This window comes from Pan troglodytes, chromosome 3, assembly GCF_028858775.2.
Source record: "Pan troglodytes isolate AG18354 chromosome 3, NHGRI_mPanTro3-v2.0_pri, whole genome shotgun sequence".
Lineage (NCBI taxonomy): Eukaryota > Metazoa > Chordata > Mammalia > Primates > Hominidae > Pan > Pan troglodytes.
In genome coordinates, this window is record NC_072401.2 from 74289262 (window position 1) to 74299328 (window position 10067).

At 43.5% G+C, this 10067-nt stretch overlaps 1 protein-coding gene across 2 annotated transcripts in view; it reads left to right on the top strand.

Annotated features, from left to right (window-relative positions):
* Nucleotides 1-9276, top strand: part of PDCL2 (phosducin like 2) — a 37681-nt gene extending 28405 nt beyond the window's left edge. For both annotated transcript variants that reach the window (XM_526622.6, XM_063809617.1), the window contains exons 5-6: nucleotides 1308-1516; nucleotides 9090-9276. In XM_526622.6, coding sequence (XP_526622.2) covers nucleotides 1308-1516; nucleotides 9090-9244 — 364 coding nt within the window. In that variant the 3' untranslated portion in view covers nucleotides 9245-9276. The remainder of the gene's footprint in view (nucleotides 1-1307; nucleotides 1517-9089) is intronic.
* The last annotated feature ends 791 nt before the right edge of the window (nucleotides 9277-10067 follow it).

Consider the following 10067-nt stretch of genomic DNA (forward strand, 5'->3'; position numbering starts at 1 on the left):
ATCTGATGCCTTGAAAGGTCTAAAAGAAACATTTACCATCTATTCTCTTTGAGGGCTGCTACCTGTAAGGTTTCATCTACATAACAACACCACTTTTGCTATCCAGGCCTCCTCTTCTCTGCCTCCCATAGCCTGTCTTGTCACTGTAACCTGATTTACCCCAATAACATGTTTTTGGCCATGCCAGAGCCTCCATTCTTTCTGTAGCCTCAAGATGGCATATAAGCTTCTGTCCCCCATTGGAGGGTTTGGGTAATCACTTTGTGTTTCCTCTCTCGTGTACATGTTAATAAACTTGTGCGCCTTTTCTCCAATTAATTTGCCTTTTGTTAGTTGATCTTTCAGTGAACCTTCCTTTGGAGGGCAAAGTTTTCCCTTGGCCCCTAAAACCTTGCATTTTTTAGTAGAGACAGGGTTTCACCATGTTGGCCAGGCTGGTCTCGAACTCCTGACCTCAAATGATCTGTCTACCTTGGCCTCCCAAAGTGCCGGGATTATAGGCTTGAGCCACTGCACCCGGCTCAAATTGAATATGTTTATGTAAAATGGAGAAAGAGTCTTTGGAGAAGGAAAGATGAGAAAACAGGAAAAGAGGGAAGCAGAATAACCAACAAAGATCCCAAGGGAGGTGGAAGGAATGTGGAATAAAGTAGAGGTGAAGGGATTCACTTGAAAGTTGGATAAACTGGGAGAAAAGGGACTAATCGATCATGGAGTGTGATGAGAATTAAGTGATAAAGCAGGAAGAGCTGAGGTTGTGGTCACACTTCCAATCAATATTAAATTTCTGGTAAGGAATAGTTCTGGATAATGGGCCACCAGGATGTGGCATGGAGTGGGATTCCAAAGACTGGAAGAAGTTTGTTGGAGTCAGGAAAGACAGTTCTGGATATGGTAAACTCATTACATGGAAAGAAGCTCATGATGGCAGCAAGGGTTGGGATCCTTTTGTTTCAACTCAGAACTGCAAAGGATTTCCTAGAAGTGTCCTGTTTTTTTTTTTTTTTCTACAAACTGGGTACCTGCTTGAACCAAACTGATGCTCAGTTGGATGTAGTTTCCCTAAGTTAAGCATCAGCTTGCCATGGTAGCTAGCTTCATTCCCCGGTTATAATGGTGCTTGCAATAAAAACCAGAGGACTCTACATACAGTTCTTCATTGCTAAAGGTAACAATAGAGGATGATAATAATGTGCTTTTATATTAATCTAAGATATATTTTTGCCATGGCGATATTTTACTTATTTCATTAGACTGAGATGAGTAGCCCATTTATTAAAGATTGTGTGTACTGTTTCTCTTTTTAGCATCCCAATGTGTTTGTTGGTTAACCAGCATCTTAGTCTTCTAGCAAGAAAGTTTCCAGAAACTAAATTTGTTAAAGCCATCGTGAATAGCTGTATTCAACACTACCATGACAATTGTTTACCAACAATTTTTGTTTATAAAAATGGTCAGATAGAAGCCAAATTCATTGGAATTATAGAATGTGGAGGGATAAATCTCAAGCTGGAAGGTAATGTTACAAATTTTGTTTATAAAAATGATAGGTGAAAACATCTGCAAACTAACAAGCATCCTGAAAGCTTACTTCCTTAGTACCAAGGTTTTTTCCTTGCTTCTAGTCTCTTTTTATATGCCTCCAGATTAATTTTCCTATAGTAATACTCTAATAACACCCCCTTGCTTAAAATCCTTAATAGTTCCCTGTCTCAAGTAAATTAAAAATTTAGAATCTTCTCCTTTAGAATCTCCACCCACCTCTCCAACTATATTTCTCAGTGCTTGCTAGTTTCTGTTCCTGTTAGGCTGGTCTTCAGCCACAACCCACAAATATACATTACTCATTTGTGCCATCACACTTTTTTTACACATTCTCTGCTTGTACCTAATGTATTCTACCTTTCTCTATTATCCAAATCCAAAGTTTATTCCTTCATAAGTCTGTTCAATTTTTATTTACTGCATTATGTAATATTGGACCAATTCGTAATCATTTTCTTCTCTACTGAATTTCTGTAGCGTATATTCCCAATGCATCTTTCTTTTCACTTATTAGCATGATATCTAATTTTGTTGATGAATCAATTCCCTTTGAATTTTATCTTCCTAAAAGGTGCACGGACCATGCCTCCTATTACTTTATTTTTCTTAGCACACAACACAAGACTTTCTATTTTTATCTTCTTTAATTGTTTTTACTTCCTAAGGTCATTTCTTTGATATATTCATTTTTTGGCACTGCTTTAACTCGATTTTACAAAACTAAAAATCATTTTCTCTCACCATTGTGTTAAAGTCATCATGAGTGGCTGTTTTCGGTTTTTTTTTTTGTTATTTTTGTTTTTTTTTTTTTTTTGAGACAGAACCTTGCTCTGTCACTCAGGCTACAGTGCAGTGGCATGACCTTGGCTCACTGCAACCTCTGCCTCCCTGGTTCAAGCAATTCTCCCTGCCTCAGCCTCCCGAGTAGCTGGGATTACAGGTGGCCGCCACCACACCTGGCTAATCTTTGTAATTTTTAGTAGAGATGGGGGTTCGCCCTGTTGGCCAGGCTGGTCTTGAACTCCTGATCTCAGGAGATCTGCCTGCCTCAGCCTCCAAAAGTGATGGGATTACAGACGTGAGCCTCTGCCCCTGGCTGGTTGTTTTCAATAGGTATTCTTTGACTCTGTCAGTCCCCCAAAGTTGTTTTTGCCCTTACCGAGACCTCTGATACTTTGTTTCAGAATTTTCCCATTTTTCTTTTAATCTTCTAAGGCCTTTCCTTGTTTCACCACCTTGTTTTTTGTAGCTTGGACCTTTTCTTTTTAATTAAAAAAATTAACAACATAAGAGTACATAAAAGAATACATATAATAATATAGTAAGCATTCATGAAATCATTATTGTCTTCTCTGTTTGGGATGCTATAATAAAAATACTGTAAACTGGGGAGGCGGCGATGAGAGGCTCGCACGCCTCCAGCCTGGCCCCGGCCCCCGGGGACGGAGAGCCAAGCAGCCCCGGCTCTGGGCTACGGACTATGGGCGAATAGCTCTGACCACCCGGCGAAGCATGCCGCCTGCCTTGGCCTCCCAAAGTGCCGAGATTGCAGCCTCTGCCCGGCCGCCACCCCATCTGGGAAGTGAGGAGCGTCTCTGCCTGGCCGCCCATCATCTGGGACGTGAGGAGCCCCTCTGCCTGGCTACCCAGTCTGGAAAGTGAGGAGCGTCTCTGCCCGGCCGCCATCCCATCTAGGAAGTGAGGAGCGCCTCTTCCCGGCCACCATCCCATCTGGGAAGTGAGGAGCGTCTCTGCCCAGCCGCCCATCGTCTGAGATGTGGGGAGCGCCTCTGCCCCGCCGCCCCGTCTGGGAAGTGAGGAGCGCCTCTACCCGGCCGCGACCCCGTCTGGGAGGTGAGGAGCGTCTCTGCCCAGCCGCCCCGTCTGAGAAGTGAGGAGACCCTCCGCCTGGCAACCACCCCATATGAGAAGTGAGGAGCCCCTCCGCCCGGCAGCCACCCCGTCTGGGAAGTGAGGAGCATCTCTGCCCGGCAGCCACCCCATCCAGGAGGGAGGTGGGGGTCAGCCCCCACCAGGCCAGCCGCCCCATCCGGGAGGGAGGTGGGGGGGGTCAGCCCCCCGCCCGGCCAGCCGCCCCGTCCGGGAGGGAGGTGGGGGGGTCAGCCCCCCGCCCGGCCAGCCGCCCCGTCTGGGAGGTGAGGGGCGCCTCTGCCTGGCCGCCCCTACTGGGAAGTGAGGAGCCCCTCTGCCCAGCCAGCCGCCCCATCCGGGAAGGAGGTGGGGGGGGGGTCAGCCCCCCACCCGGCCAGCCACCCCGTCCGGGAGGGAGGTGGGGGGGTCAGCCCCCCGCCTGGCCAGCCGCCCCATCCGGGAGGGAGGTGGGGGAGTCGGCCCCCCGCCCAGCCAGTCGCCCCGTCCGGGAGGGAGGTGGGGGGGTCAGCCCCCCGCCAGGCCAGCCGCCCTGACCGGGAGGGAGGTGGGGGGTCAGCCCCCCGCCCGGCCAGCCGCCCCGTCCGGGAGGTGAGGGGCGCCTCTGCCCGGCCGCCCCTACTGGGAAGTGAGGAGCCCCTCTGCCCGGCCAGCCGCCCCATCCGGGAGGGAGGTGGGGGTGTCAGCCCCCCGCCTGGCCCGCCTCCCTGTCCGGGAGGGAGGTAGGGGGGTCAGCCCCCCGCCCGGCCGGCCGCCCCGTCCGGGAGGTGAGGGGCGCCTCTGCCCGGCCGCCCCTACTGGGAAGTGAGGAGCCCCTCTGCCCGGCCACCGCCCCGTCTGGGAGGTGTACCCAGCAGCTCATTGGGAATGGGCCATGATGACAATGGCGGTTTTGTGGAATAGAAGTGGGGGAAAGGCGGGGAAGGGATTGAGAGATCGGATGGTTGCCATGTCTGTGTAGAGGGAGGTAGACACGGGAGACTTTTCATTTTGTTCTGTACTAGGAAAAATTCTTCTGCCTTGTGATCCTGTTGATCGGTGACCTTACCCCCAACTCTGTGCTCTCTGAAACATGTGCTGTGTCCACTCAGGGTTAAATGGATTAAGGGTGGTGCAAGATGTGCTTTGTTAAACAGATGCTTGAAGGCAGCATGCTCGTTAAGAGTCATCACCACTCCCTAATCTCAAGTACCCAGGGACACAAACACTACGGAAGGCCGCAGGGTCCTCTGCATAGGAAAACCAGAGACCTTTGTTCACTTGTTTATCTGCTGACCCTCCCTCCACTATTGTCCTATGACCCTGCCAAATCCCCCTCTGTGAGAAACACCCAAGAATGATCAATAAAAATAAATAAATTAAAAAAAAATACTGTAAACTGGGTGGCTTATAAACAAGAAACTTTATATTAATGTCTCACAGTTCTGGAGGCTGGGAAGTCCCAGATCAAGGCGCCAGCAGATTTGGTGTTTTGTGAGGGCCTGTTCTTCATAGATGGTGACCTCTTCATTGACCTTACGTGGTGGAAGGGGCAAACAAGCTCCTTTTGGCCTCTCTGTTCACTCTTTCATTGATGAGTTCTCTGCCCTCATGGTCTAACCACTCCCAAAGTCCCCACCTCTTAATACCATCACCTTGGGCATTAGGATTTCAACATACGAATTTTGGGGAGACACAAACATTCAAGACCATAGTAATTACCAAAAGTAACAAATGTGAACATTTATTTATGCTTGCTTCAGCTATTGTTTTGAGATAGCATCTCACTCTGTCACCCAGGCTGGAGTGCAGTGGCACAGTTATGGCTCACTTGCAGCCTTGACTTCTCAGGCTCAAGTAATCCTCCCACTTTAGCCTCCTGAGTAGCTGGGACTACAGGTGCCTGCCATCACACCTAACTATTTTTTAAGAAAAATTTTATAGTAGAGATGGGGTCTCACTATATTGCCCAGGCTGGTCTCAAACTCCTAGGCTTAAGTGATCCTCCTGCATTTGACTCCCAAAGTGCTGGGATTACAAGCATGAGCCACCAAGCCTGGCCTGTTTGCTTATCTTTTAAAAACACATTGCAGATAAAGTTGAAGTTACCTGTATTTCCATACTTAGTCCTGTTCCCCTCCCTGCTTCCTTAGGGGCAAAAACTATCACGAATTTAGTGTGTATCTCGTCCCCCCCACTTTTTTTTTTGAGACAGATATCAACGAAATTTATTGGTATATTTTAAACATTGTAGTAGAATATGCATAACATAACATTTACCATCTTAACTATTTTTAAGCATACAGTTCAGTGGAATTAAGCACATTCACATTCCATCACCATCATCCATCGCCAGAAGTTTTTTCATCTTACATAACAAACTCTGTACTCGTTAAAAACTCCTCAGTCTCCATTTGCTTCAGCCCAGGCAATCACCTTTTTAGATTCTGTCTCTATGAATTTGACAGCTCTAGATGCCTCATATAAGTGGAATCATATAGTATTTGTCCTTTGTGACTGACTTATTCCACTTAGCATAATGTCCTCAAGTTTCATCCATGTGGTAGCATGTTATCAGAATTTTTTTCCTTTTTAAGTATATCTTGTGTATCCCTTCATCTGTTAATGGACACCTAGGTTGTTTTCACCTTTTGGGTACTGTGAATAATGCTGTTATGAACATGTGTGTACAAATAATATGCTCATCTCCGTTTTTAATTCTTCTGGGAATATACACAGAAATGGAATTGCTAGATGATATGGTAATTCTATTTTTAATTTTAAAAAGAACTATCTGGTCTTCTTGTTATGCTTTAACTTAAGTATATCTATAGAAATAGAAGGAATAATTAATTGCAAAATTGAAAGTATTTAATAAAGGGCATTATATTGTAGTATCATTCTGCAACTTGCTTTTATAAAAATCTCAACCATAGTATTCAGAATCTCTTATTTCATATATGTCTGATTCAATAACTTTATCTCCTGTCTAGCATTCTATAATCAGCTATTCCTCAATTTATCATTCCCCTACTGTGTGAAATGTGAGTTGTTTCCAATTTTCCCATTATGAACAATTCTGCTGTGACCATTGTTGTGCCCACCTATAAAAATTTTCTCAAGGATATATGGAGAATTGTGGGATCATAAGGTATACACATTTTCAACTTCACTTGATAGTTGATAGATTGCTCTGTAAATGAAAGTATCAATTTATCCTTCCATCGGTGTTTGAAGATATACCCACATCTTCACCAGTTCTTGTTAATTTTAGACTATTGGTTTTTTGGTCAATCTGATGGATATGAAGTGGTATCATTTCATTGTTTAAATGTGGATTTCCCTGATTACAAGTGAGGTTATGGATTTTTTCATATGCATTGGTCATTCTGATTTCCTCTCCTGTTTATATACTTTGTCCATTTTGTCATTTTTGTTTTTTCATTGATTTATAAGAGTGCGTGTGTGTGCATATGTTGTTTCATTGATTTATAAGAGTGGGTATGTGTGCATGAATGTGTATGTAAAGTTCTGGATACTATTTTTATAGTATTACTAATATATTCTCACCAGTTATGGCTTATCATTTCAATTGTCAGATAAAAGTTATGATTTGGCATAGTGAAAATTATTAATCTTTTTCTTTACTTTGCACGTTTCGTGCTTTCTTTTGAAAAGCTTTCTGTATTCCCAAGGTGAAAAATATATTCTCCTATACTTTCTTCTAAGAGTTTTAAAGTTTTATTTTTGAGCTTAGGTCTTGAATAACATTGGGCTTTTGTGTATGATTTGATGTAAGGTATTGTATTAGTCTATTTTCACGCTGCTAATAGAGACATACCTGAGACTGGGTAATTTATAAAGGAAAGAGGTTTAATTGACTCACAGTTCAGCATGGCTGGGGAGGCTTCAGCAAACTTACAATCATGGCAGAATGGGAAGCAAACGTGTTCTTCTTCACATGGCAGCAGGAAGGAGAAGAATGAGAGCTAAGTGAAGTGGGGAAAAAGCCCCTTATAAAACCATCAGATCTTGTGAGAACTCACTCAGTATCAAGAGAACAGCATGGAGGTAACAACCCCCATAATTCAATTACCTCCCACCCACAACACATGGGGATTATAAGAACTACAGTTCAAGGTGAGATTAGGATGAGGACACAGCCAAACCATATCAGGAATGTATCTACTTTTTTTCTGTAAGAAAATGCAATTGTTTCAACACCATTTATTAAAATTTGACTTCATTCTTTTTTTTTTTTTTTTTTGAGACGGAGTCTTGCACTGTTGCCCAACTGGAGTGCAATGGCGCGATCTCGATCTCGGCCCACTACAACCTCTGCCTCCTGGGTTCAAGCGATTCTCCTGCCTCAGCCTCCTGAGTAGCTGGGATTACAGGTGCCTGCCACCACGCCCAGCTAATTTTTTTTTTTTTTTGTATTTTTAGTAGAGATGGAGTTTCACAATGTTGGCCAGGCTGGTCTTGAACTCCTTACCTCAGGTGATCCGCCCTCCTCAGCCTTTCGAAGTGCTGCGATTACAGGTGTGAGCCACCACGCTCGGCCAACTTGTTTAATTTTATAGGCTCACAGCTGGAGGGAAATGTGCCTCAGTATAAATTGTGTCTTGAGTCTTACCTATATCTGATTTAGATGAGACTCTGGACCTTTGAGTTGATGTTGGAACAAGTTGAGACTTTGGGGGCTACTGGGATAGAATGTATGTCTTTTGCATGTGAGAGGACATGAATTTTGGGGGCTGGGGTGGAATGGTATGATTTGAATGTGTCCCCCAAAATTAGTAATCCCCAGTAAAACAGTGTTGAGAAGTGGGACCTTAAGAGGTGATTAGGTCATGAGGTCTCTGCCCTCATGAATGGATTAATGTCATTATTGCAGAAATGGAGTTGTTGTCATGAGAATGGGTTTGTTTTAAAAGTGAGTTCAGCCCTCTCTTGCTCTCTCTCACTCACCTTCTCTAACTCACTTGAATTCTGCCATGGGATAACTTCAGCAAGAAGGCCCTCACCTGATGCAGGCCCCTCAACCATGTACTTCCCAGCCTCCAGAAGTATAAGAAATAAATCTCTGTTCTTTATAAATTACTCAAGTCACAGGTATTCTGTTATCACAAAACAGACTAAGACCCAGTTTAACCATAATTTCTCCCTTTCAGTATAACTTTGCTGTATCCAATGTGTGTTTTGATATTGTAGCACTTTTACTGTCACCCGGTTCTAAAGATATCATCAGGCTGGGCGTGGTGGCTCACGCCTGTAATCCCAGCACTTTGGGAGGCCAAGGTAGGGGGATCACTTGAGGTCAGGAGTTCGAGACCAGCCTGGCCAACATGGTGAAACCCTGACTCTACTTAAAAAAATAACAAAACTTAGCTGGGTGTGGTGGCGTGCACCTGTAATTGCAGCTACTCAGGAGGCTGAGGCATGAGAATCACTTGAACCTGGGAGGTGGAGGTTGCAGTGAGCCAAGATTGTGCCACTGCACTCTAGCCTGGGTGACAGAGGGAGACTCTGTCTCAAAAAAGAAAAAAAAACTATAAATAAATATATCATCATTTCCATGGTAATATTACTAAGAGTCAACTCTTGTTTCATATAGATGAAAAATTATTCATTTTTTCAAGATTTTTAACTGAATGATGGGTTATTTATTACAGAACTTGAATGGAAGCTAGCAGAAGTTGGAGCAATACAGACTGATTTGGAAGAAAACCCCAGAAAAGACATTGTAGATATGATGGTATCTTCAATTAGAAACACTTCTATTCATGATGACAGTGATAGCTCCAACAGTGATAATGATACCAAATAGAGAGAAATATTCAATAAATAGCTTTTAGTATATGTGTACTGAATGTTTTACTTATGACTGCTTTTATATTAGGGATCAGAAAAGTCATAAATATATTTATTTTATTTTCATTTTTATATTAGAATTATGGCATATATGTCATTTAAAAAATTTCCAGGCATTTCAGAATATTCATTGCCTCTGAAAAAAATAGTATTTGGCGGCCAGGCGTCGTGACTCACGCCTGTAATCCCAGCACTTTGGGAGGCCAAAGTGGGCAGATCACCTGAGGTCGGGAGTTCAAGACCAGCCTGACGAACATGGAGAAACCCCCGTCTCTACTAAAAATACAAAAATTAGCTGGGTGTCTTGGCACATGCCTATAATCCCAGCTACTTGGGAGACCGAGGCAGAAGAATCGCTTGAACCCGGGAGGCAGAGGTTGTGGTGAGCCGATATCACGTCATTGCACTCTAGCCTGGGCAACAAGAGCGTAACTCCATCTCAAAACAAAACAAAACAAAACAAAAAAACAGAATTTGTGTTAAGCCTTTGGTATTTTTCTGTGGTTTATCCTTTTTCTAACTCATGTTGGACAAAAACACAAATGTTACAAGACCTTTCTTGCTTACTCACTTCCAAAGAGAACTACAAATTAAAGCAATGTAAGAAAACCATGAAATTTTATTTAAGTCAACACATTTTAAAATCTAGAGACTTAAGTAAAAAGTTTTAAATTTATGGCCATAATGCTTTTTCTTTGGAATCCCTTACCTATTAAAACATTAACCACTTAATAGCATAATGCAATTAATAGATTCTGAAAAGTACATAAAAAACATCT